This window comes from Heteronotia binoei, chromosome 15 (genome assembly GCF_032191835.1).
Source record: "Heteronotia binoei isolate CCM8104 ecotype False Entrance Well chromosome 15, APGP_CSIRO_Hbin_v1, whole genome shotgun sequence".
Taxonomy (NCBI): Eukaryota; Metazoa; Chordata; class Lepidosauria; order Squamata; family Gekkonidae; genus Heteronotia; species Heteronotia binoei.
In genome coordinates, this window is record NC_083237.1 from 60,413,213 (window position 1) to 60,441,074 (window position 27,862).

Below are 27,862 nucleotides of genomic sequence, written 5' to 3' on the forward strand. Positions count from 1 at the left end.
GAATGGCTTTGGGTCAGCCAGAGCTCTCTTATCCGGGAGAACAGGATTTGATTCCCCACTCCTCCACTTGCAGCTGCTGGAATGGCCTTGGGTCAGCCATAGCTCTCTTATCTGGGAGAACTAGGTTTGATTCCCCACTCCTCCACTTGCAGCTGCTGGAATGGCCTTGGGTCAGCCAGAGCTCTCTTATCTGGGAGAACTAGGTTTGATTCCCCACTCCTCCACTTGCAACTGCTGGAATGGCCTTGGGTCAGCCAGAGCTCTCTTATCTGGGAGAACCGGGTTTGATTCCCCACTCCTTCACTTGCAGCTGCTGGAATGGCCTTGGGTCAGCCAGAGCTCTCGCAGGAGTTGTCCTTGAAAGGGCAGCTGCTGGGAGAATCCTCTCAGCCCCACCCACCTCACAGGGTGTCTGTCGTGGGGGGAGAAGATAAAGGAGATTGTGAGCCGCTCTGAGTGTCTGATTCAGAGAAAAGGGCGGGGTATTAATCTGCACTTCTTCGTCATCTTCTTCCCCCCAAATAAAGCCTCTTAGGAACAAGCTTCGTGGAAAGATATTCTTGGTGAAATGTCTCTTTGTAATCTATCAGTACCGAAATGCAGTTTGCCCTGTTCTGGGTAGTTCGGGCTAGATCCTGGAAAACTAAGCAGAGTCGGTGCTGATTAGCATTTGGATGGGAGACCATCTGAGAATTCCAGGGTTGCTACGCAGAGGCAGGAAATGGCAGAACCACCTCTGAAGATCTCTTGCCTTGCAAATGTCAAGAGAGACTCTTGCCATTAGCCGGGGAGTTCTTTCGCTATAAGTACAGGGCAGTTGCCCGCCGTAGCCAGTTTTCACAAAGACCAACTAGCAAATAAAAGGCATTCTTTTCCCAATCCCTTTGGCTGGCCTGAAATTGCTAGCGTTTGCCATGTGTTGAATAGACCGCTGACTAATCTTGCTAGCAAGAGATAAAGAAGAGCAGAGAATGAAACCCTGAGGCTGCTTAATGTGAGCCAGATACCATCCAAAGAGGCATGCTTACACACAAAAGCTTGTACCGTCTGAAGAAGTGTGTTTGCAACACACAAGTTTGTACCTTATATAAAACTTTGTTGGTCTCAAAGGTGCCTCGGACTCGCATTTTGTTCATATGTTATCTCAGTAATCCTCACTGTAAGGTAAGCCAATATCATCGCTCCCCACCCTGCCCGTGAGGCAGGGGGCTGAGGAAAGAATGAACCTACCAAAGCCACTTTATTTGGGGGTGAGGGTCTCAAGTGGAAGCCTTTCACATCACCTGATGCTTTTAGCTGGAGATTCTGGGGCTTGAACCCAGGACCCCTCTGGGTGCAAAGCAGATGCTCTGCCAAGGAGCCACTTCCTTGCTGTCTTACCCATGTGGATTTATGGCTGATATTAACCTGCCGCTTCTCGATTCACACTTTGGTCGTTTCACCCCTGCACCTTGCTAGCTGAATTTAGATTGGATTCCAGGTGTTGGATTGAAGGTCCTCCAAGGTTAAGTTTCTTGCTCTTTTGCACTATTTTTAGCTGGGCAACTGGATGTGGGTTTGCTGTTTTAAAAAAAGCGGCCGTTATCTCTCCCCATTCTCCTCATCTTTGAGTCTCGCCGTGGGGTGGGCCCCAAAAGCGGCTTTCTGGAGGTGCATAGTTAGCCATCCCCTCTCCCGACCGACTGGCAAGAAAACCCATTCTTTTCTCCATCCCTTCAGCTGGCCTAAAAAAACTCTAGCGTTTGCCATATGTTGAATAGACCACCGGCTAATCTTGCTAGCCAGAGATAAAGAAGAGCAGAGAATGATGCCCCGAGGCTACTTTTGAGAGCCAGCTAGAGCTGAGCCTGCACATCACAACATCTGTGTCCTTACTCCAGTCCAAAGCAATAAGCAATCGGTTGCTGTTGAATTGAGCTGGCCCCTTCTCCCGGGCCCGTAACCCACCCTAGCAGTGGTGACTTTCCTGCGTCTTGCCTGTGTTTTCTTTGCTTTATAATCGCTGCAGTGAGGCAGACCAAAAGAGTCTGCCTGGAAATGTGCCTTTCTCATCATCTTTCCTCGCTAGCAGCTGTTCCACGCAGCTTTTCCCCTGTGGGCTGTTTTTTAGTAGACAAATGGCCCGGTAGGGGAAAAGGTTAAGCATCGTCCCTTCCCTGCCTGTCTCTGCTGCCCTTCTAGAACTGCATTAAAGTAAAAAAAGATGATGATGCTTTGGTTATTTTCCACGGTGCATCTAGGTTGACCTAAATTTGCATGTTTTTAAATGGCTGAAGATTTCCTCCTTTTTTGCGATACTGGATGGGTGTGTCTCTGTAAATAGGGTACAGCAGTTTCCGGCTCTCTGCTTCTGGGTGCCTGTGCAGTTTTGCATGTGGAAAACAATGGAAACGTTTGCCATTCTAAATTAAGTGTGAGAAATGATAGTTTTATAGTCTTAAGTTATTTATGCACGTTTATGCTGTCAACGCAATAGAATGAGGTTAGATTAGGTAAGGAAATAAGTATTTGATATGTTTATTCAATTTATAGCCTTCCATCCCCCTGCAGACGTTTAAACTTAAATTCTAAATGTGTTTAAATTTTCCCCACATTTGGTCCCGGCCCAAGAAGTAATTGAGGCAAAACATTTCTTTTGTTATTTCAGAATTTCTGGAAATGTTACACCTCAAGCATAGGTTAGGCTGATTTGGAAGGTTGGTTATGGGACTCCCAGCTTGGGTTGCCAACTCCAGCTTAGGAAATTCATAGAGACATGGGGCGGAGCCTGTGGAGGATGCTCAGCAAGAATGTGATCCTGCAATCCCATCAAGAAGTCTGGCGCTCTGGGAACAATTTTTGATGGGCAGGATTATGCACACGGCTTTTTTTGTAGCAGGAGCTCCTTTGCATATTAGGCCACACCTCCCTGAAGTAGCCAATCCTCCAAGAGCTTACAGGGCTCTTAGTACAGAGCCTCCTGTAAGCTCCAAGATGATTGGCTACATCAGGGAGGTGTGGCCTAATATGCAAAGGAGCTCCTGCTACAAAAAAAGCCCTGATTATGCATTATCCATTTTTCGAGAGATTCACGTGCGGTAATTCCCTTTTCAAAATATGATGAAACATGGAAATCAGTTTTGGATGTTTTAATATAATAAGGATATAATCCCCTTGATGCAACCAAAGCTAGGTGGTTGGTAATTGTGAATTTAGGTTTTGTGACAGAGTTACCTTGGTCATTGTTTTATGGTATGCTTGCATTTTTTTAAAAAAAATATATTGTTTGTATTAAATTAAAAAAAATTTAAAAAGTCTGCCACATCTAATATAAAATCCACATTGAATTCTTTGCAAGTTACTTATTTTGAACCAGTTTGGTTTCCTATTTTAGAGTACTTAACCTCTCATGGTGAGATTCCTGTTGTTATTAATAAATATTATCTTTATTAATCACTATTGTACTTTATTTTGTGTATGTTTTACAAAATATTCGCTTGCAGTAATACGATGATCACAACGTCAGTTTATTATTGCATTTATCATATTGCCTACCTAATTTGTATTGTAAATAGTTCTTTTTGTTTAGTTAAAATAAAAATTGTTGTTTTTTTTTTTTAAAAAAGGAAGTCTGCCAAGATTTGTGATCTAGACTTTTTCTGCTGGATATGGCTCCTCTTATTTTCTCTTTTTTTCTCCCCCACCAGCTACAGCGTTTCAAGCGCTCGCTCTCCCTCAAAACCATCCTGCGGAGCAAAAGCGTGGAGAATTTTTTCCTGCGTTCCAACAGCGAGTTCAAACTCCCCTCTGACGTCCTGCTCAGCCCCCCGGATTCTGTGCCACCCCCCTCCCCACCGCCAGTGCCCACAGAGGGGGACCATTCTCCCAGGGCAGCACCCAGGCCCCTTGCACCCCTCAAGCCCATGAAAACGCACAGCTTCCAAGAGCACGTCTTCAAGAAACACAGTCCGTGTGAACTCTGCCACCAGCTCATAGTAGGTGAGTCACAAGTGTGGGGGGGCAGGTGTGTGTCGGTCTTTATCTCTCACCATCTCATCTTGGCTCACGCACCCCAGTTCTGGATCTGCCTACCCATACCCACCCACGCTGAGGCTTTTCAAAACATGCAAGCAGACACAAGATGCTCAGTTTGCGGTTCCGAGAGAACATTTGTGGAGATCAAAAAAATTCAAATCTTCCTCATTACCCAGTCTTGAAACTTCTTTTCTGCTCTCTGCCGTCAACATCTCGGACTTCTCGTGAATTTCAAACGCCGTGAGATGGCCAGGGGTGGAATTCTAGCAGGAGCTCCTTTGCCTATTAGGCCACACCCCGCCTGATGTAGCCAATCCTCCAAGAGCTTACAAAAAAGAGCCTTGTAAGCTCTTGGAGGATTGGCTACATCAGAGGAGGTGTGGCCTAATACACAAAGTTACTCCTGCTGGAATTCTACCCCTCGTTATGGCCAAGTGAAAAACCTTTCCCCCTTTTATCTTTGATTCCTGCCTGAGCATTGATGGTTTGGGTGGCTGCTTAGCTGCTCACGCACATAGGGCCGTATCTCCACATCCTTGGACTTAAAACTCATCTACAGTGACGGTGCAGTCTCCAGTAATACGTGGGTGGAGCTATACACACAGCTGCTTAAGTTATGGGCTGGAAGGAAGCCATTTAGCAGTTGAAATGTTGCCAGTGAAGAAGATCCCCCCCGGTCTTGAGTTTGATAGCTGGTTGACAAGAAGAAACCAGAGACAGGGTAGAATTTGGAAGTCATGCAGATAGTTTCAGGTAGGAAACCACATACAGGGTTAAATGCAGGGCTTTTTTTGAGCAGGAACACGGTTCCGGCTGGCTTGGTGTTCGGGGTGTGTGGTGTAATATGCAAATGAATTCCTGCTGGGCTTTTTCTACCAAAAAAGTCCTATGTGAAACAGTGGTGATGTCAGGGGATGTGACCTAATATGCAAATAAGTGCTGGGCTTTTTCTACAAAAATAGCCCTGGTTAAATGTAAAAAAAATATCATTTGCTGCAGGGCTTTTTTTTTTTTGAGCAGGGACTCATTTACATATTTGGCCACGCCCCCCTGATGTAGCCAATCCTTCGAGAGTTTACAGGGCTCTCACTACAGGGCTTACTGTAAGCTCATGGAGGATTGGCTGCATCAGGGGTGTGTGGCCTAATATGCAAAGGAGCTCCTGCTAGAATTCCCAGCTCTTGGAGGATTGGCTACATCAGGGGTGTGTGGCCTAACATGCAAAAGAGTTCCTGCTACAAAAAAAAGCCCTGCTCATTTGTCTTGAAAGTATAGCACACGGGTGACCAAACTGTGGCTTGGGAGTCACACGTGGCTTTTTCACATATATTGTGTGGCTCTCAAAGCCCCCACTGCCCTGGTGGCCGGCTTGGAGAAGGCATTTGTCTCTTTAAATCATTTTGCCAAGCCAGTCAGTGGAGAATGATTTTAAAGTTAAAGTTGCTTTCTTTCCACCTCTCTCCCCTGCCCCCATATATTTGCTTTCTTCCCACCTTTCTTTCATCCTGCCTGCCTGCCTGTCTGCTCTCAAACATCTGACATTTATTCTGTGTGGCTCTTACATTAAGCAAGTTTGGCCACCCCTGGCGTGGAAGCTTTACGCAGTATCCTCGATCCTCTGTGTTTCTCGGTTAAGGGGAAAATGCTACTCAAACAAATTACAAAGATGACCTGACTCGAATGGTAACAAGAGAAAGATATTTTACTTACAAAAATAGAAGCACATCTTGCAGGATACATTCATGGAGGAGGTACATTTAACTAATTGTGAACCGATTAACTTCAAAAAAGGTTAACTCGCTACAGCTCCAAGCCCAGGTAAGAGAGAAGAAGAAGAGAGATCCTATACACAGGGGTGTCATACATACGGTTTGGGGGCTGAATCAGGCCCCCGGAGGGTTCCTATCAGGCCCACAAGCAACTGGCTGTCATCTGCTTCCTTCTCCCTCTCTTGCTTCCTTCTGCATAACAGCTTGCTTTGCAAGGCTTGCTCAATTGCACAGGAGGTACAGAACAAAACCTCTGTTTTCTCCATTGGCTGAGGCTCCTCCCTTGTGGAGCTTGCTTTGCAAGGCGCTCTCAATCGCACAGCAGAGCTACTGAGCCAAGCCTCTCTTCCTTCTATTGGCTGAGGCTCCTCACCCTCCTGGTCCCCCTGGGAAGGAAGAAAAGAGCCAGAGCTTCCTTTGCCCAGTTCCCTGGATCCCATGGGAGAAATACAAAGAAAGCATATTTAAGACCGAATGCTAACATTTTAAGCATGGTTTAAGTTTTTTGAAAATATATGTTTAATTGTGTTTGTCTGTGTCCTTTATAAAGTGTATATCTTTGCTGCCTATCTTAAATGTCAAAGATTTCAGGTTTTCACGGCTGGTAACATCATTAGGGTTTGTAGAATCTTTCGGGCTCAAGTGCCATGTTCTACTGGAGAAAGTTTTTCTTCCAGGCGTTTCGTTCTCAGCTGCGGAGAACATCCTCAGTGGTGTTGCAGCCGGAGCAGGCGCTCTGACCTTCTTGGCTGCTGTGCATTGAGTGAGGCCAGGGCTGCTGGAGAGCTGCTATTTCTAGTGTGGTGAGAGGGCAATGTACCCAATGGGTACATTCACAAACCAATTGCCCTCTCACCACACCCCCTCCAGCCTAGAAATAGCAGCTCTCCAGCAGCCCTGGCCTCACTCGATGCACAGCAGCCAAGAAGGTCAGAGCGCCTGCTCCGGCTGCAACGCCACTGAGGATGTTTTCCGCAGCTGAGAACGAAACGTCTGGAAGAAAAACTTTCTCCAGTAGAACACGGCACTTGAGCCCGAAAGATTCTACAAACCCTAATAATCTTAAATAGATACACACACGGCCCGGCCTGACATGACTCAGCCCAATAAGGTCTCATATATGTCAGATCCGGCCCTCATGAGTTTTGACACCCCTGCAAGATAAAAGAGAAGGCAAGCGAGGGCCAAAGGGGCTCAACATCAAACTGATGAGAGGGTGGAGGGTGTGCCCCAGAGAGAGGATTTCTTAACCCTTTCCCTCCCAGATCCTCTTGCTTGCAGAGTTACAATATCCAACACCCATCATGGCCTGAGTCGAGAATGTTTCTTGCCAGGAGAAAATCCATGTTGATTTAGCTATTGTAACCATGATGATTTGCTTTCTTGATTCACTTCAAGGGCCTGCTGGCTTGCTAATCTATCGTGTTGTGTCTGTAACTCTGCATGAGTAACTGTCGACCCTGGGAAAAGAATGGCACGAGTAGGCGCTGAAGGCCAAATACTTCTCAGACCCAGAGACTTTTGCTTTGGAGAATAACCTGCTTCAACTAGAACCGAGGCCGGCGTGTGGGCGTAGGCTATGTAGGTGGCTGCCTAGGGCAAGCATGGCCTATGGTGCGCTGCTAGACGCCCCCTCCCCACAGGCCAGCTGGTCTGCCGCATTTTTCCCCACCTGAGACACCGGCAGAGGAAAGAGGCAGCTTGGCCTCGCTCCCAGGTTGCCTTCCCTTGCAGAGAAAGCAGCCTGAGAGCGAGGTGGAGGTCTCACACTGCTGGAGACTTTCTCGTGCTGCGGGAAAGTTCGGGAGCCTATATTACAGGCTCAAAAGGAGCCTGCTGCGCAAACGGGGCCATCCAACCCCGTTCGGCTTCCCCACGCTGCGGGGAGGTCGAGTGGGGGTGTGGGTATTTGCATGGAGGTTAACAGGGCCCGCATTTGGGTGGGCACCTCACTAGAGGCCCTCCCCCACTGGAGGGGTGGAGGGGCGAAACCTTTCAGGGAGCAGCAAAAGCCCCACTGCCGGCCCTGACTAGAACTGTGTCAAGTCCCGATGTTCCAAATAATGAGATCCTTTGTTTATTTCAAATAGATGCATTTGTTAGAACTCAGTAGTTGCTTCACAGACACAGTCACTGAAAAGACTAACGAGGTACCAGCTACACATTCACTATATAGGATGGCGCATAGACGGTTACCAAATGGCAGTATTCGAATCTAAAGGTTATAGGGTTACAATAACAGAACAACTCTAAAGTACAAAGCTTTCTACTGAGGCTCTAGGAAGAGATAAGAATTCCTGAGAAAGGAGAGGGTGATATCGTCACATTCTCCTATAGGCAAAACAGGACGGTCTTGGGTATAAACGGCAGTATGCCAGATACCAGGTCAGCTAAGTCGTAAATAACAGAAGGCATTAGGCGGTAAATAAAGACAAGAGGGAAGGGGCTTGACAAACTGATAACAAGGGGGATGCTCTCATTGGTAGAAAAATGGCATTTGGAGTTTAACTTTGCAAGGGCCTGAGCACAAGGTTATAATTGGATGTCTGAGCCCTGGAGGGCTGGGGGGGGGGGGGGCGGTGCTCAGTTTCACCAAGACCCAGAACTGTAACGTCTTCATTTAATTAATCAACTTATCTGACTACATCATAGAGTTGTTCATAGATGGGGACTGTGCAGCAGTTGACAGTCTGCCGTAGAAGAGCAAAGTTCAAGTCCAGTTGCTCATTAAAAGCTGACGAAATATCCAGGGTTTAAGCTTTCCAGGCTCAAAGCTGCCTTCATCAGGAATCCTTGACCCTAGAAAGCGTGCATCAACGGGGTCAAAACGCAGGCAGCTTTTGGCTACCCAGCAAGGGGCTTTCAAGACAAATAATTAAGCAGACATGGTTTGCCGCTGCCTTCCTCTGAAGGCTCCCTTGGTGGTCTCCCTTCCAACTACAGATTCTGCTTAGCTTCAGAGATCGTGTCACAGTATAGACAGGACCCCAGAGGAGAAACTAAGCCACAACAAAAAATAAACTCCGTGTAAAAACACAATTCTGACTTGTTAGGAATAATACGTGTCAAAATACAAAAAGAGTATCAACAGTACACAGTGTCTCAGTCATGTACAAAGTTAAAACTTTATAAGTTCCGCAGTGCTCCTACTGTCCTTATGTGGCTCCTTTTAAACAATTTTATTGGTAACATATGGTAATCTATTTCTTACATCTTTAAAAACTTCTTTTATCTACCCCATATATTACTTTCTACCCACCCCTCCCCCCTTTACTTGACCCCTGCCGGTGTTATTTACTTAAAATGCAAATATTTAAAGGTACCCTTAACTATTAAAACAAAAATTTATATTCTTTTTTTTTAAACTTAATCATTATCAAAAATTGTCTAATGTCCTTTTATTTCCCACTCCTTTTCTACATATCTTCCAAACTTTTTCCACTCTGTCTTAAAAACTTCTAAATCATAGTCTCTTAATATTCTTGTTAATTTGTCCATTTCACTCCATGTCATAACTTTTATAATCCAATCCCATTTCTCTGGTATTTTTTCTTGCTTCCACAACTGCGCATATAATGTCCTAGCAGCTGAAAGCAAGTACCAAATTACAGTTCTATCTTCTTTTGGAATTTTTTCCATTTGTAATCCCAACAGAAAAGTCTCTGCAACTTTCTTGAATTCATATCCCAAGATCTTAGAAATTTCTTGCTGAATCATCTGCCAATACTTTTTTGCTCTTTCACAAGTCCGCCACATATGGTAAAAAGAACCTTCATGTTTTTTACATTTCCAACATCTGTCTGGCATCTTATTGTTCATCTTTGCCAATTTTTTAGGAGTCATATACCATCTATACATCATTTTAAAACAGTTCTCTTTAATACTATGACACGTCAAAAGCGTCATAGAACTCTTCCACAAGTATTCCCAAGTTTCCATCTGTATTTCTTTATTTACATTAATTGCCCATTTAATCATTTGAGATTTCACTACTTCATCCTCCGTAGACCATTTTAAAAGTAATTTATATATTTTTGAAATTAATTTTTCATTATCTCCAAGCAGCACTTTTTTCCATTTCTGTTTGTTCTTTTCTCATTCCTTCAGTTTTGATATCATTATCCACCAAGCTCTTTATTTGTTGCATTTGGAGCCTACTGTTCTTATGTGGCTCAAAGCCACTATATTACATTCAGTGCAGTGTTTGCGAAAAAGATCCATCGGTCCGCTTTGCAAGCCATTTTGGATCTCAAATCTTTCTTCTTGGGACCAATCTTGTATAGTGTGTGCAATTTTCTAGGTCCAGTAGTGCCAAAAATTATTCAGTCATCAGCCATGTCAATCCAAAGTTCCTAGCTTTCTCTAATTTTAACGCTTAATAGCAGGAGCACCATAGTTAATACATTCCTTGTCAGCAAAGCAAGCGTCTTCTGAGATCTGGCAGGATTGGGCTAGACCAGGGGCGTCAAACTCATTTCTTATGAGGGCCGAATCTGAAATAAACGATACCTTGTCGGGCAGGGCCGTGTCAGGTCAGGTCAGACCGGGCCATCAGATATAAATTTTATAAAGGACACAGGCAAACACAATTCAAGATTTTTTTTTAAAAAAAAAAACCTTAAAACATTGTTAAAATATCAGCACTCTGTCTTAAAGGTGCATTCTTTGTATTTCTCACATGGGGTCCAAGGAACTGGGCAAAGGAAGCTCTGGCTCTTTCCTTCCTTCCCAGGGGACCAGGAGTGGGAGGAGCCTCAGCCAATAGAAGGCAGAGATAGTAGATACAACTGAAACTGGTGTGAAGGTAAGCAATATAAGATAACCACCAGAAGCGATAAAACTTTCGCACAAAGCGTGCAAATATGAGTTTTTAGTGAAGTTAAACAAAAACAGAACTAAGGAACACTGAACATTCTTGAACTTTTTCCCACAAAGTCTCTCAACAGTCATAAAAAAATGATAGCCTCTTCAAATAGGACTTACCGTATTTTTCGGTCCATGAGGCGCTCCGGACCATAGGACGCACCTTCCCCCGGGGGGCCATCCGCTGCCTCTGATCCGGCGCTGGGATCGCTCTACGTGGCCCCACCGCAAACCCAGCGCTTCGCGAGCGCCGGCTGCGGAGGGGGCAGCGTGCTTCCTCCTTGTCTGTCTGCCTGGCTCCACCTCTGATGCTTAAAGCAAGCGCTGGGATCGCTCCCTCCGCCCTCCGAACCCAGCGCTTGCTTTAAACATCAGAGGTGGAGCCAGGCACACAGGCAAGGAGGAAGCACCCGCCCTCTCCGCAGCCGGCGCTCGCGAAGCACTGGGTTTGCGGTGGGGCCACGTGGAGCGATCCCAGCGCTTGCCTGAAGAAGATGGAGCCAGGCAGGGAGGCGCGGGGGAACCACCGGATCAGAGGCAGAGGCAGCGGATCCCCCCCCCTCCAAGGTACGTACCTTCGGACCATAAGACGCACACACTTTCCCCCCCACTTTTTTTTTGGGGGGGGAGTGCGTCTTATGGTCCGAAAAAATACGGTAATGAATTGAAGATGTGGGTGGAGTCTTTTAATTTCTTAGTGTTCCACTCGTGATGGTGCGGAGAGAACAAAGAACGGCTTTTAAAAGGACTCCTCACAATTTCAATGGTTAGTTCTTCCTCAGTCTCTTTCTCCCGACGTTACATGGAGCCACAGCTCTACTCTTTACAGCATGGATCCACGCATTCTCTAATTTGCTGCTCTTTTGGAGACAATCTGTTTGCAATTAGTTAAATGCACCTAGATGAATATGTCATGTAAGGCAGGGGTCCCCAACCCCTGGGCCATGGACTGGTCCCGATCCGTGGCCTGTTAGCAACCGGGCAGTGAGTTGGATAATTATTTCGTTATATGTTACAATGCAATAAGAAGATGACAATGACATTGGATTTATATCCTGCTCTCCACTCCGAATCTCAGAGTGGCTCACAATCTCCTTTATCTTCCTCCCCCACAATAGACACCCTTGTGAGGTGGGTGGGGTTGAGAGAGTTCTGACAGAAAGTGCCCTTTCAAGGAGAGCTCTGCAAGAGCTGTGGCTGACCCAAGGCCATTCTAGCAGCTGCAAGTGGAGGAGTGGGGAATCAAACACGGTTCCCCCAGATAAGAGTCTGCACACTTCACCACACCAAAATAAAGTGCACAATTGTATCATCCCAAAACCACTGTGCCTGCCCCCCCTCCGGCCGGTCCGTGGAAAAATTGTCTTCCACAAAACCAGTCCCTGGTGCCAAAAAGGTTGGGAATCACTGATGTAAGATGTGCTTCTATTTTTGTGAATAAAAGTTCTTTCTCTTCTTACTATTGGAGTCATGTCATCTTTGTAATTTGTTTGAACAGCATTTCCCCTTAACCAGGAAATGTAGAAGACTGGGAATACTGCCTAACAATATAAGCTTCCAATGCATTTTTTTTTAACATTTAACCCAATAAGACAAAGGGTCTGATTTAGTATAAGATAGTTTCTTATGTTCATATGAATTCCCTGCAGCTTGGGAGAAAAACATCCTCTCTGTTGATAACATAACCTCCTTTCTGCCAGCTCTTCCTTTCGGTTATGTTGACTTCTTCCTCTCCTTCCTCGGGAGACCTTTCATCTCCACCGCCAACCCCACCCCGCTCCATGGCCAATATAAGGGACTTTTGTGTGTTTGACTTCACAGGAAATTCGAAACAGGGCCTGCGGTGCAAGACCTGCAAAGTCAGCGTTCACCTGTGGTGTTCAGAAGAAGTTTCACATCAGCAGTGTTCGGGCAAAACAGTAAGCAGCTGAGCCAATGTAGGCCTGCTTTAGTATCTGGCAGAAAGGGATAAGAGAGGACCACCTCTTCTGTGTTGCCTAGCAACCCCCATTGGGGCAAGGGAAGCAACACTGTTTTTGTGCTGCCTAGCCTTTAGGGCTCAGCGGCCTCCAACCATTTTGAGCCTTTGGCGGTACCAAAGCAACACTTCCAAAAAAGATCTGTGCAGCCAATTAGAAGCCGTGCTGGGCAGAAGACACATGTGGCCCCACCTACTTTCTAAAAACTCTTGCTGAGTGCCAGAAAAGGTTTTGAGTTGCTTGGGGCCAGTTTGCGTGAGTTAGTTTTCTTTAGCTCTCTTGCCCGTTTAAGAATTCACAAGAGCAATTGGAGAATCCTGCAAATTGAACTCGGGGATCAGGGAGAACCAGCAGTTCATTGGGGCGACTAATGTTCAGAAATCCGCAAGCCCTTTTGTCCAAAAGGTTTCACATCCCTCAGTATGTACAAGGCAGGTTCAGGTGGGTAGCCGTGTTGAGCAGCAGAACAAAGTGTGAATCCAGCGGCACCTTTAAGGCCAACAAAATTTAATTCTGGGTATAAGCATTCGTGTGCATGCACCCTTCTTCAGATATATTTGTACCTGTCTTGCTGGGAAATAGAACCATTCCAGTAGCACCTTTAAGGCCAACAAAATTTAATTCTGGGTATAAGCATTGTGTGCATGCACCCTTCCTCAGATATATTTGTACCTGTCTTGCTGGGAAATAGAACCATTCCAGTAGCACCTTTAAGGCCAACAAAATTTAATTCTGGGTATAAGCATTTGTGTGCATGCACCCTTCTTCAGATATATTTGTACCTGTCTTGCTGGGAAATAGAACCATTCCAGTAGCACCTTTAAGGCCAACAAAATTTAATTCTGGGTATAAGCATTCGTGTGCATGCACCCTTCTTCAGATATATTTGTACCTGTCTTGCTGGGAAATAGAACCATTCCAGTAGCACCTTTAAGGCCAACAAAATTTAATTCTGGGTATAAGCATTCGTGTGCATGCACTGTTCTTCAGATATATTTGTACCTGTCTTGCTGGGAAATAGAACCATTCCAGTAGCACCTTTAAGACCAACAAAATTTAATTCTGGGTATAAGCATTGTGTGCATGCATCCTTCTTCAGATATATTTGTACCTGTCTTGCTGGGAAATAGAACCATTCCAGTAGCACCTTTAAGACCAACAAAATTTAATTCTGGGTATAAGCTTTCTTGGGCATGCACACTCCTTCAGACTTTTGGGTAATCATCAGGAGAGAGGTTCACAGTGCCTCACTTTCAGCTCTGGCGCTAGGGTTTCTGCCGCCCAAGGCAAAACCCTGCACACACACACACACACACGGTGGTGCGTGCGGCACAATGACATCACCTGGAAGTGACATCATCATGATGGTATGCAGCACACCCCCTCCCCAGCAGCCCTCTCCCGCTTTGGAGGGAGCGGAGCAGGAGCCATGGGGGGTGTTGTTTCTTCTCTCCGATTGCTGAGAACGAAGAAACAACGCCCCTCGCGCCCCTGCTCATCTTCCTCCGAAGCAGGAGAGGGCTGCTGAGCAGGGGACATTGCATTCTTTCTTTGCTCCAAGCGATCAGAGCAAAGAAAGAACGCTGTGCAGTATCAGGGTCAACAGGGAGGGGGCGGCTGCCCCTGCAGTGAGGGGGTGCTCTAGGCGGCTGCCTACCTCTCTTGCTCCCACACGCCAGCCCCGCTCCCTTTCTGCGTTGTGCAGCCATTTCCACTGGTCAGGGGAAGTTCATCGCATTTCTCTCGTTTCCGTTCCTCAGCAGGCTACCTCCTTCCGACGCAATCTCAGCTCTCCTATGCTGGTACACGAGCCGCAGCCACAGCCAGGGGTCACCAAGGAAGCTCCCCCAGCAGGTGAGACCGGAAAAGACCTACCCAGCGCAGGGCAGGACTTCCAGTAATTGATTAGTTAACATATGGCAATGTGTGCAGTATAGCTAGGAGAACCCAAGAGATGGTCTAGCAGCCAGAAGTTCTAGCTCTTCGGCATTATGCTCCACTAGGTGGTGAGCTACTTAGAAGTGCACTGAGAGAGACCTCTGAAAGAACTGTGACTCGCCCAAGGTCACCCAGCTGGCTGCATGTGCAGGAGTGGGGAACTGAACCCAGTTCTCTAGGTTAGAGTCCACTGCTCTTAACTACTATGAAAAACTGGCTTCCAGAGCTTACAGTATCCAATTAGGAGCAGAGGGCCCTAGGTTCAAAGCCCAACTCGGCCCTGAAACATGCTGTCCGCCCCGGAGACATTTGTTCTCTCTTAGCCAAACCAACCTCACAGGGTTGTTGTGAGGATAACATAGAGGGCCTTCTCTGTTGCAGCCCCCTACTGGTGAAACCAACTTCCGGAAGAAGTAAGGGCCTTGTGGGACCTCGCCGAGTTCCGCAAGGCCTATAAAACAGCACTCTTTCGACTCGCTGTCAACTGAAGAATAGTATAAGAGGATGCCCAACATTTTCGAACACATTGGAACTACTATACTAGCACCAGAACTGTTAAATTATTTTAATTGCTGTTACTTAATCTGTTCTAATTGTTAAATCCTAGTGGCTATCTGTTGTTTTATTGTTTTGGTTTCCTTGTTGTGAGTCGTCCCGAACCTGCTTCTGTGGAGAACGCGGGATATAAATCCAATAAATAAATAACATGCGTGCGGTCCCAAATTCTCTGGAGAGAAGGGAAGATTAAAAGAAAACATGTAGATAGATGTGATGTTTGCATCTCAGCTCTGGAAAAACTGAGCTTTTTCAGTTCCCCAGAGCAGATTATGAGTAATTCCAGACCATTCCAATTATTTATGGCAAGAAGTATGGTAGCCACCTGGCCTGGAGAATTTCCAGGGTTTTTTTTAAAATAGAAGTTTAATAGGATGTTACTTAACAGGTGAAGTTATTAACCTCTACCCCATGGCAAGCTTTAGCTGCCCTTTCCCAAACCTGTAGCCTCTACTAAAGGGGCAAGATATTTATCTCCAGGCCCGTTGGCAACCCCAGCAAAGGGGAAACTTAGGATATGCAGTAGCCAGCTCCGATTCTCAAGTGTGCCTTTGAGAAGCGAGCAAGAGATAACACTCAAACTGGTGGGTTTCTTCTTTCTTGGTTTGCAAACACTGTTTCGGCCAACTCGGTTGTCGAAACCAATGAGGTAATTTAATCAGGCTTCGTCTGAGCCAGAATTATTCTTCAAGTCAGGCCTTAGCCCTGAAAGATTAAACGAAATGACTTTCGGAGAGCCTTTGAGCACATGCGAAGTGCTGCCCATCTTACCAGTCAGAGGCCACCTGCAACTGGTCTCCGAGTATCCAGGATGAGGGAAAACAGATAAAAAAGGATCGAGCTTACTGGTTTTTGATAGAGTAATCTGCAAGTCCAAATTTACTTGTTGCGGTGACCCCCTGAAAAAACTACAAAAGAAGATGCACAAATCAGTAAAATTGCAGAATTTATTTCTTATGTTATTCTGTTTATTTGTACCCTGTCCTTTCCCCAGCGGGGACCCAAAGTCTGGGACCCACATTCACAGTCTTCAGGACTAGAGCGTGGATCCATTTTGGGGTCAAGACTGACATGTTGAAAAAGACTGATTTGATTACGGGCAGGTCTGAGAGCCGGAGCTTTCTCCCTTGCAGATTTGTGCTGTGCAAATATGTGATTGTAACCTGGAGCCCTGTGGTGCAGAGTGGTAAAGCTGCGGTAGTGCAGCCTAGGCTCTGCTCACGGCCTGAGTTTGATTCCAGCAGAAGCTGGTTTCAGGTAGCTGGCTCGAGGTTGACTCAGCCTTCCATTCTTCCGAGGTCGGTAAAATGAGTCCCCAGCTTGCTGGGGGTAAAGTGTAGATGACTGGGGAAGGCAATGGCAAACCACCCCGTAAAAAGTCTGCTATGAAAACGTTGTGAAAGCAACATCACCCCAGAGTCAGAAATGACTGGTGCTTGCACAGGGGACTACCTTTACCTTTAACCTGGAGTCTGAAGGAAAAGTGATATCCACAGGGCTTTTTTGTAGCAGGAACTCATTTGCATATTAGGCCATGCCCCCCTGATGCAGCCAATCCTCCAAGAGTTTACAGGGCTCTTCTTACAGGGCCTACTGTAAGCTGTTGGAGGATTGTCTGCATCAGGAGGGTGTGGCCTAATATGCCAAAGGAGTTCCTACTACAAAAAAGGCCCTGGATTTCCAGATAAACAAATCACATTCCCCGCACTTGCCAGTGTATGAGGACAGATCTCTGAGGCGCTCTTTCCCTCTTCCAGCAGGCCCCAGTGGGAAAGTGGATCCTGTTTACGAGACCTTGCGTTACGGAACATCGTTGGCCCATTTGAATCGTTCCAGTTTCAGCAGCACCTCGGAGTCACCCACCAAGAGTCTGGTATGGTCCCTCGGTGTGGAAGCTGCACCTCGATTGCCTGAGCTGATCCCTGGCTCATAGAAAAGAGCAAGAATCAAGAACCATCAGGGCTTTTTTTTGGTAGCAGGAACTCCTTTGCCTATTAGGCCACGCACCCCTGATGTAGGCAATCCTCCTGGAGCTTACACTAGGCCCTCTAAAAAGAGCCCTGTAAGCTCTTGGGGGATTGGCTACATAAGAGGGGTGTGGCCTAATATGCAAAGGAGCTGCTGCTAGAATTCCACCCCTGATGTAGGCAATCCTCCTGGAGCTTACACTAGGCCCTCTAAAAAGAGCCCTGTAAGCTCTTGGAGGATTGGCTACATAAGAGGGGTGTGGCCTAATATGCAAAGGAGCTGCTGCTAGAATTCCACCCCTGATGTAGCCAATCCTCCAAGAGCTTACAGCTGGCCCTCTAAGAAGATCCCTGTAAACTCTAGGAGGATTGGCTACCTCGGGGGGGGGGGGGGTGGCCTAATATGCAAAGGAGTTCCTGCTACCAAAAAAAAAAGCCCTGATAAAGGTTAACAAAATCTGTTGGCGGGGTAGGCGCTTTCATGAGACACTGCTCGCTTCAAGTGAACATAGATAGATCCCGGTGGCGGCTGTGTTGGTCTGAAGCAGCAAAACAAAGTTTTGACTCCAGTGGCACTTTTAAGACCGACAAGGTTTTATTCTGTTGGGTTTCTGACGCAATTTCACTTCCTGTTGTCATGAGTTAATTAAGTGTTTGTATATGCATGCTGATGTTTAGCCAGTGAGTAGGCAGAGCCAATGAGAATGTCTGCACATACTTCCCGCCAAGGCTGGGTGTCAATATGCACAGTGACCACTGAGGGAGAGCCCTAATAGGCTAATCCATATATTTGGGTGGTGGTCTAAGGGAAACCACTTGGTCAGTTTTATTGCCCTTTGTGTTAAGCCCTTAGGTCTCCATGCAGTTGAAGTTTAGGACTTGAGGGGGTCGAGTTGTAGCCTAGAAGCTAGAAAGGATATCGAATCCTTCTTTGTTTTCTGGAAATCCCAGTCATACCTTTTCCTCGTTCGTAAAGTAAACTACTTTTATTCTTAAGCTAAACCGTGTGCCTGGCTGTTATTCGTGGTTCTCTCAACGTTACTCTGCTAATCGTATATCTAAACCCCAACATATTCGAGGTGTAATTTTTCGTGTGCTCACATCTGAATTGTATCTGAAGAAGGCTACGTGCACATGAAAGCTTATACTTCGAATAAAACTTTGTCCAGGGCCGGATTAAACCCTGTGGAGGCCCCTAGGCAGTCAATCTCGGGGGAGGGGGGGGCCTTGCAAATTACCTCAGAGTTGGAGCGACCACACACAACCCCTGCTTCAGCTTGCAGCCCCCTTCTCAAAAGCCCCTTTGGGAAAGCTGCGGGGGAGAGGCAGAGAGAGGCAAACTTGGCGACGACGCCAGCATCAGCCGCACCAGGCAAGTCGGGCAAAGAGGGGTTCGGTTGCTGGTTGCGGGTGCAGACTGAGAGGGCTGCAAGCAGGGGGGAAACTGGTGGGGGGAGCTGGCCCAGAGCCCCTAAAGACGCGGGGGCCCATAGGCCACTTCCTACTTGCCCTAATTGTTAAGCCAGCCTTGACTTTGTCGGTCTTAAGGTGCCACTGGACTGTAACCATGTTCAGGTGAGTAGTGATTCGCAAAAGCTCCTCTCCTGCCGCAAGCGTTGTTAGTCTTTAAGTCGCTACAGGACTCTGGCTGTTCAGCTAAGGACCGTCTAAGCCCGACTTCCCTTCTTGAACTGGTCCCTAGTGGAAGAAAGTCAAGGGTTGGTGTTCTGGCCCAGGAGCAGAGGAGGATTGTGGGGAGAGGAATTTGCCTGAAGGAGGGCTGCTAGAAAAAGAAGATCCCTGGTTTAATTTCTGGAATCTCCAGCAGAACAGTCTTGAAGTGGCAAAAGTAATACTTTTCTCTCTGAGACCCTCGAGAGCTGTTGCCGCTCAGAGACAAGCTAGCGGACCTGATGTTCAGCATCCGCATAGACAGATTCATGGCTTCTGGGAGGAGTCCATTACCTACCACTAAGGTGCTTTTCAGCGAAGCCACGGATATTTGTGTTGAGGACCTCTTCCGCAGCCTTTCACCCTCTTACATGCGGCATCCCGTTTCTTCTAGAACGAGAAAGAAGAAGCGGCTGAGGACACAGAAGGTGGCAGGCAGATGACTGAGGAAAATCAGGTTGATAACGGTAGGTGAGGCCATCGCTGTTTGGACTGGAAGCTCCCCTCCACCCACCCATCCACCCACCCCAGGTCTCTTCCAGCCCATAGCAGATTGTTACAGGGGTGAAGAAGAGGGCAGCTGCACAGATGAGGCACCGCTTGGAGACTGTGGAGACAGAATCCATCGGGGGTTCTTTTGTCCACTTCCGAATCTTGACAGTCCTCTCTTGTTTTGTTGCAGTGTTCGCCACGCCAGCAGAGGGCGAAGGTACCACGTCAGAAGAGAAGAGCCCAGGGCAGCAGGTGGGAAAACGTACTGCTTTGCTCACGTACCCCCTTTCAGTTGCTTTTGAGGCATTTCGGTTGCTTTTGAGGCATTCGACAGTTCCTAATGTGAAAATTGGCACTTTCTGGGAAACGGTCGTTCTGGTTTTTTAACTGTGTGGTAAAGCGGGGATGGCAAACTGCAGCTTGGGAGCCACGTGTGGCTCTTTCGTACATATTGTATGGCTCTCAAAGCCCCCGCCACCCCATTGGCCAGACTGGAGAAAGCATTTGTCTCTTTAAATCATTTCTACAAGACAAACCAGCCAATGGCTTGGAGAATGTATTTAAAGTTAAAGTTGCTTTCTTCCCACCTCTCCTATCCTCCTCCCACCATCTATTTGCATTCCTTCCTTCCTTCCTTCCTTCCTTCCTTCCTTCCTTCCTTCCTTCCTTCCTTCCTTCCTTCCTTCCTTCCTTCCTTCCTTCCTTCCTTCCTTCCTTCCTTCCTTCCTTCCTTCCTCCCTCCCTCCCTCCCTCCCTCCCTCCCTCCCTCCCTCCCTCCCTCCCTCCCTCCCTCCCTCCTCCCTTCCTTCCTTCCTTCCTTCCTTCCTTCCTTCCTTCCTTCCTTCCTTCCTTCCTTCCTTCCTTCCTTCCTTCCTTCCTTCCTTCCTTCCTTCCTTCCTTCCTTCCTTCCTTCCTTCCTTCCTTCCTTCCTTCCTTCCTTCCTTCCTTCCTTCCTTCCTTCCTCTGATGTTTATTCTATCTGGCTCTTACGTTAAGTAAGTTTAGCCGCCCCTGTGCTAAAGCATACTTGCTTGGGCATCTTTTCAAACATTGTGCTAAAGCTGGAGTCCCCAGTATGATGTCATTGGCATCATGGCACCTACTTATGCTTTTCCTGGTGCCCACCAAATCTTTTTAGTAAGTGGGTGGGGTTAGGTAGGGCTTTTGCCCAGCAAGGTTTCTGATTTGATTGGCTGTGCATATTTTTTAAAAAAAAACCTGTTGCTATGGCAGCGGCTGCTACCACAGCACAAGGATCCACACTATGTGACTGAAATTAAGCTGTCATTTTGCAGCTGGCTCCACCTCCTGAGGCAGCCATTTTGTTACTGCGCTTACCATGTCGTGTTAGAATTCCAAATGTTCCCACATGCTGAAAAAGGTTGGGGGGGCTCAGCCCTGACCTGGGTAGCCCAGGCAAGCCCAATTTCCTCAGATCTCGGAAGCTAAGTAGGACTGACCCTGGCAAGTACTTGGATGGAGAACTTCCTTGGAATACCTGGACCGGGAGGCAGAGGCAGGCTATATCAAGCTACTGCTCTAAATGTTCTTCATGCCCCACTAGGGCTCACCAGAAGTCACCAATGATTTCCAGGCATGCTCGTGCACACACACACACACACACACACACACACAAATAAAAAAACAAAACAAAAGGTTGGGGACCCCTGTGCTAAAACATATTTGCTGGGCATCTAATAGGGCGGAATATAAATCAACCAAATAAAAATAAAATTAAAAAATGTACAGCTTAGAGAAAAAGGGGTCTGTTACAGAGGTTTCCCCACCATTTGAAGGCTGCAAGGTGGCCATTTTTGTCTCGCTTTCCTCACAGAATCACTGTTTATTGTGTGTGTTGTGTTTCCTCAGTTATTCCTTTATACCGCATTGTGAGGAAGTTCACAGAAATACAAAACTCTGTAGTTCAGCACCCCAAACTGTGGGAAAACCCTCGTATGTAAGGATCCCATTATTTTCCTAATCGGTTTGATTTTTAGTTTGGCATCTTTATTTTTCCTTGAATTGATTCTATATTTATCGACTTCTACATCAAGGAAACTCACTCAAAAGTGACCTACAAATATTTATTCCTTATTTATGGTCCACCTTTCTCACCCAGACTCAAGGCAGATTACAAAATGTAACGAAAACAACCAAACAGCAGAGGTTTTCTGATAAAACAAGAAAATGAAGACGATAGAGCTGAAGAACTTGCAAACAAAAGGAAGCAGGCAGATAACTGTCAAAGTAGGCCAAGAACTGTCTAAGGCAGCCCAGCTGTTTGGACATACCTTGCTGAGGAAAAGGTTCCAAAAGCAGAATGAAATGCGGTAAAAAAGGGAAATGAGACATACATTACACTTTGCAGTATCCTATACTATTGTCCTTGCTACAGCCTAAGCTGATCCACAGTGGTCCTCATCCATTTTGAGCCTGCACGTACCTTTTGGACCTTGGAATTCTGACACAGCATGGGAAGCACAGCCACAAAATGGCTGCCTCAGGGACAGGAACCAGCCACAAAATGGCTGCTGTGGCTTACCTCCTGTCACACAGTGAAGCTGCTGCCAAAGCACTGTTGCTGTTGTTTTAAAAAAACCCAAACTGGACAACCAACAAGCTCTACAATGGCCAATTAAAAGTCTTGCTGGACAAAAGATTCACCCGCTTTCTAAAAACACTTGGCAAGCACCAGAAAAGGTATTGGTGGGCACCACATTGGGAATCCCTGGTGAGTATATACACATGCAGAACAGTCTTGGTTTTTCCCAGGAAGCAATGGGAAGCTGTAACTTCAGGCAACATAAGAATTCCAGTGGGGTGGCCATGTTATTCAGTTGCAGCAAAAATTAAGCCGCCGTCCTTCCTTGATTAGAGATGATTTCGTGTTAATCCTTCTCTGCCCATCTTCAACAATCAAGGCTGCTCTGAATGGATTGATTTTGACTTTGATTAGTTATTGTTTCCCACCGGCCTCTTTTTTGCAACGTCTTTCCACTCTTGCCCTTCGGTGGCTTGCAGACTTTAATTGCAAATAATTAGAGCGTATGAATAATTTGTGCCTCTGATGAAGTGAGCCCTGACCCATCGACCCTTGTGCCACAATCAGCATTGTTAATCCTTGAGATGCCGCTGAAACTCCTGCTTAACTTTACCGTAATCAGGGCCTTTTTGGTAGTAGGAACTCCTTTGCATATTAGACCACACCTCCGATATAGCCAATCCTCTTGGAGCTTACAGTAGGCCCTGTCCGAAGAGCCCTGGAAGCTCCAGGAGGATTGGTTACATCCTCCGGGGTGTGTGGCCTAATATGCAAAGGAGTTCCTGCTACCAAAAAAGCCCTGACTTCTGGCAATGGATTCCTGAGGGGTTGCTGGTCCCCTGCCTCCTGACTGTGTTCAGACATGGCCAACGGACTTTGCTTGGTTTGTTTCTTGCCTGCAAACTGGGATTCGAGAGTGGAAGCAAATTGTCGGTGGTGGCGGCAGCAGCAAATGCTTCCGGGGTGCTGCTGCCTTACAGCAATACCATCGTGGGATTTTCAAGGCAAGAGAGAATTCTAGCAGGAGCTTCTTTAGATATTCGGCCGCACCCCCCCCCCCTCAATGTAAAAAGTAGAGAAAGAAGTCCTGTTCTCCCTTTCTCACAATACAAGAACTCGTGGGCATTCAATGAAATTGCTGAGCAGTCGGGTTAGAACTGATAAAAGGAAGTACTTCTTCACCCAAAGGGTGGTTAACATGTGGAATTCACTGCCACAGGAGGTGGCGGCGGCTACAAGCGCAGAGAGCTTCAAGAGGGGGTTAGATAAAAATATGGAGCAGAGGTCCACCAGTGGCTATTAGCCACAGTGTGTGTGTGTGTGTGTGTATAATTTTTTAGGCCACTGTGTGATACAGAGTGTTGGACTGGATGGGCCATTGGCCTGATCCAACATGGCTTCTCTTACGTTGTTATGCCTCTGCGTCACGACCTTGGACTTCCTTGGTGGTCTCCCATCCAAAGACTAACCAGGGCCAACACTGCTTAGCTTTTGAGATGTGACAAGATTAGGGTCTCTTGAACCAGGCAGGTCAGGGTGGGCAAGTGGTTAACAGCAGGACTTTTTTTGTAGCAGGAACTCCTTTGCACATTAGACCACACCCCTGATGTAGCCAGTCCGCCCAAGAGCTTACAGTAGGCCCTGTATGAAGAGCCCTGTAAGCTCTTGGAGGATTGGCTCCATCAGGGGTGTGTGGCCTAATATGCAAAGGAACCCCTGCTAGAATTCTATCTCTGGACCTTGTACTAAGAGCCCTGTAAGCTCTTGGGGGATTGGCTACATCAGGGGGTGTGGCCTAATATGCAAAGGAACCCCTGCTAGAATTCTATCTCTGGACCCTGTACTAAGAGCCCTGTAAGCTCTTGGAGGATTGGCTCCATCAGGGGTGTGTGGCCTAATATGCAAAGGAACCCCTGCTAGAATTCTGTCTCTGGACCCTGTACTAAGAGCCCTGTAAGCTCTTGGGGGATTGGCTCCATCAGGGGTGTGTGGCCTAATATGCAAAGGAACCCCTGCTAGAATTCTATCTCTGGACCCTGTACTAAGAGCCCTGTAAGCTCTTGGGGGACTGGCTACATAAGAGGGGTGTGGCCTAATATGCAAAGGAGCCCCTGCTAGAATTCTATCTCTGGACCCTGTACTAAGAGCCCTGTAAGCTCTTGGGGGATTGGCTCCATCAGGGGTGTGTGGCCTAATATGCAAAGGAACCCCTGCTAGAATTCTATCTCTGGACCCTGTACTAAGAGCCCTGTAAGCTCTTGGGGGATTGGCTCCATCAGGGGTGTGTGGCCTAATATGCAAAGGAACCCCTGCTAGAATTCTATCTCTGGACCCTGTACTAAGAGCCCTGTCAGCTCTTGGGGGATTGGCTCCATCAGGGGTGTGTGGCCTAATATGCAAAGGAACCCCTGCTAGAATTCTATCTCTGGACCCTGTACTAAGAGCCCTGTAAGCTCTTGGAGGATTGGCTACATCAGGGGTGTGTGGCCTAATATGCAAAGGAACCCCTGCTAGAATTCTATCTCTGGACCCTGTACTAAGAGCCCTGTAAGCTCTTGGGGGACTGGCTACATAAGAGGGGTGTGGCCTAATATGCAAAGGAGCCCCTGCTAGAATTCTATCTCTGGACCCTGTACTAAGAGCCCTGTAAGCTCTTGGGGGATTGGCTCCATCAGGGGTGTGTGGCCTAATATGCAAAGGAACCCCTGCTAGAATTCTATCTCTGGACCCTGTACTAAGAGCCCTGTAAGCTCTTGGAGGATTGGCTCCATCAGGGGTGTGTGGCCTGATATGCAAAGGAACCCCTGCTAGAATTCTATCTCTGGACCCTGTACTAAGAGCCCTGTAAGCTCTTGGGGGATTGGCTCCATCAGGGGTGTGTGGCCTAATATGCAAAGGAACCCCTGCTAGAATTCTATCTCTGGACCCTGTACTAAGAGCCCTGTAAGCTCTTGGGGGACTGGCTACATAAGAGGGGTGTGGCCTAATATGCAAAGGAGCCCCTGCTAGAATTCTATCTCTGGACCCTGTACTAAGAGCCCTGTAAGCTCTTGGGGGATTGGCTCCATCAGGGGTGTGTGGCCTAATATGCAAAGGAACCCCTGCTAGAATTCTATCTCTGGACCCTGTACTAAGAGCCCTGTAAGCTCTTGGAGGATTGGCTCCATCAGGGGTGTGTGGCCTGATATGCAAAGGAACCCCTGCTAGAATTCTATCTCTGGACCCTGTACTAAGAGCCCTGTAAGCTCTTGGGGGACTGGCTCCATCAGGGGTGTGTGGCCTAATATGCAAAGGAACCCCTGCTAGAATTCTATCTCTGGACCCTGTACTAAGAGCCCTGTAAGCTCTTGGGGGATTGGCTCCATCAGGGGTGTGTGGCCTAATATGCAAAGGAACCCCTGCTAGAATTCTATCTCTGGACCCTGTACTAAGAGCCCTGTAAGCTCTTGGAGGATTGGCTACATCAGGGGTGTGTGGCCTAATATGCAAAGGAGTTCCTGCTACTAAAAAAGCCCTGATGGAAGAAACTTAAATACAAATGTCACAACAAGCTGTGGTTTCTTTCAGACTGGGAAATTCTCAGTCCTGGCTTCATGTGTGAGTGAAAGAGAAAACGAGGGAGGGAAGGGACCAGCCCGAGGACAAATGACCCTCTGTCTTGTCATGTACAAGCTGGGGTTTGTTTGTGATGTCGGACTGCAGCTGGGGGGGAGGCGGGGGCAGAACGGGTGCGGAGAGAGGTGCCATTTTATTCTTGACTTCGAGCACGAGTGTCACCACCAGGGGTGGAATTCTAGCAGGAGCTTCTTTGCATATTAGGCCACACACCCCAACGTAGCCAATCCTCCCAAGAGCTTACAAGACTCTTTTTTGTAAACTCTTAGAGGATTGGCTACATCAGGGGGTGGGGTGCGGCCTAATATGTATAGAAACTCCTGCTAGAATCCCACCCCTGGTCACCACCCTGTAAAAGAAACACACCTCCATTTCCCTCTCCTCCTTTGCCTTTAATTGCAGCCCGGCCTGCAGAAATGAGAACGCGAATTGCTTCGCAGGTGTGGGGATAGCAATCGATTGGGCTGCCTTTAAGGGTATGGGGAGCAAGGAGCCCGTCGAAAAGTTGACAGACTCGAGTGTCAAACGGACTAATGCCTGGAACTAACGCTGGCTCTTCCATTCACCCACAGACAGCTCGGGGCTCAGTCCGCAAGGAAGTCGCTCCTATGTACTCGTACGTCGCTCTCTACAAGTTTCTGCCTCAGGAGAACAACGACCTGCCCCTGAAGTGAGTGTTTCTCTCTCCCCACCTTGCCAGCCCTTGGTTCCATGGGGGGACTGGCCATTTATCTTGCAGGGAAACTATTCATTGCGCTATTACTTGGGCCTGCGATCGGCCTTCTCCATAGCAGCTCCTCTACTGTGGAACCAACTCCCGGAGGAGGTACGGGCCCTGCGATGTTTAGACCAATTCCGCAGGGCCTGCAAGACCTAACTCTTTAAAATAGCCTTCACTTAATTCCGAGCCAAGGAAGTCTCGCTGGATATGTTTTAGCCACTGAATTTATAGAAGACCTTAGTTATAGCACCATGATGTTAATTTTAATACAAGTTGTTTTAACGATTTAAGGATGATTTTATATAACTGTAGTTGTAATTACCGTGTATGGTTTTATTGTATATTCTATTTGTGTGTTGTGAGCCGCCCTGAGCCTGCTTCGGCGGGGAGGGCGGGATATAAATAAAAAGTATTATTATTATTACTACTTTGTAGGGCTACTGGTAGCCAGGAGCAGGCCAAGCCTCAGGAACTGCTTGACTCAGACCCCTCATTCAGCAATGGTTGTTGGTGTCTCCTGAAATGCTTCTGGTTTGGGGACTAATTCAGCAGCTGAGCTAATGCTCAGTGTTGCCTCCAAAGCCAGTTTGGTGTAGTGGTTAAATGTGCGGACTCTAATCTGGGAGAACCGAGTTTGATTCCCCACTCCTCCACTTGCAGCTGCTGGAATGGCCTTGGATCAGCCATGAAGGGTTGCCGCTTTCCGGAAAGTAAGGGAAATGGAGATTGGTGAGGGAAAGTCAGGGAAATTGGTCTGAAGTCAGGGAAAATTTGATTAAAATATATTCAAGCAGTGGATTTTTGACCTGCTGGAAGAGCACGGTCTGTTCTTGTGGCAACTGGAATAGAGAAATAGCAGAATACAAGTAAAACTTAATGGTGCCCTTTCCCGGCTCCACCTTTTTCTCATCTCCACCCCCCAGCAACCAGCCTAATGTGTTTGTTGAGCTCTGTCCCTGAATGATTTCCAAAGTCTGCCTGTGGCATTTGCAAAGCAAGGCTGGTGTAAACGTTTAGCAGTATACAAACTTTAAACATCTAACTGTTTTCATCCCTGCCTGCTAATTTAACTAGCATTTAACTTACATATAAAGATAAGCATGTCTTTGAGTCATGCTTGTGTACGGAATGGATATTTTGTCTCCTGCTAAACCCAGCGCAGAGTTGCAAACTAGTTTTGCCGCTGTTGGATTTCACAGACAACTAGCACTTTCTACTCTGCACCGTGCAAAGTATATTTTGCAAACATGATTGCTGTTCCTGCTGGAGTTTACAGAGTACCAGCTTTCTCACCCTCTTTCCTGACTTCTCCTATGCATTAAGGTTGCAAATGGAGGTTATCTGCTTCTCTAGATTGCAGAAACTCCACTCCTTTCTCTTCTTCTTCTTCTTCTTCTTCTTCTTCTTCTTCTTCTTCTTCTTCTTCTTCTTCTTCTTCTTCTTCTTCTTCTTCTTCTTCTTCTTCTTCTTCTTCTTCCTCTTCCTCTTCCTCTTCCTCTTCCTCTTCCTCTTCCTCTTCCCTTTCTTCTTCTTCCTTCTTCTTCCTCCTAAGCCAAGTGGCCCCGAAGCGTTGGCTTGTAACAGCACAGGGACCACTTAGCTTTTATTTTATCTGTTTTATTTCTAGCCCGCCTGCCCCACGCAGCAGGCTCGTCGCTCTTAAAACATAAAAAAAGTTAAAATAGCACAGTCCTTAAAAACTATTCATTACTAACAATTGATTCTTTCGAAAAGAG

General features: G+C 47.0%; 1 protein-coding gene across 2 annotated transcripts in view; it reads left to right on the top strand.

Moving 5' to 3' along the window:
- STAC2 (SH3 and cysteine rich domain 2) overlaps positions 1 to 27,862 on the top strand; it is a 75,105-nt gene that overhangs the window by 37,970 nt on the left and 9,273 nt on the right. Inside the window, exons 2-8 of one of the 2 annotated variants that reach the window (XM_060255635.1) lie at positions 3,687 to 3,978; positions 12,468 to 12,565; positions 14,386 to 14,479; positions 16,876 to 16,991; positions 19,151 to 19,223; positions 19,439 to 19,500; positions 25,978 to 26,075. In XM_060255635.1, the coding sequence (XP_060111618.1) occupies positions 3,687 to 3,978; positions 12,468 to 12,565; positions 14,386 to 14,479; positions 16,876 to 16,991; positions 19,151 to 19,223; positions 19,439 to 19,500; positions 25,978 to 26,075 (833 nt within the window). The remainder of the gene's footprint in view (positions 1 to 3,686; positions 3,979 to 12,467; positions 12,566 to 14,385; positions 14,480 to 16,875; positions 16,992 to 19,150; positions 19,224 to 19,438; positions 19,501 to 25,977; positions 26,076 to 27,862) is intronic. The other variant, XM_060255636.1, reaches the window with a different exon arrangement.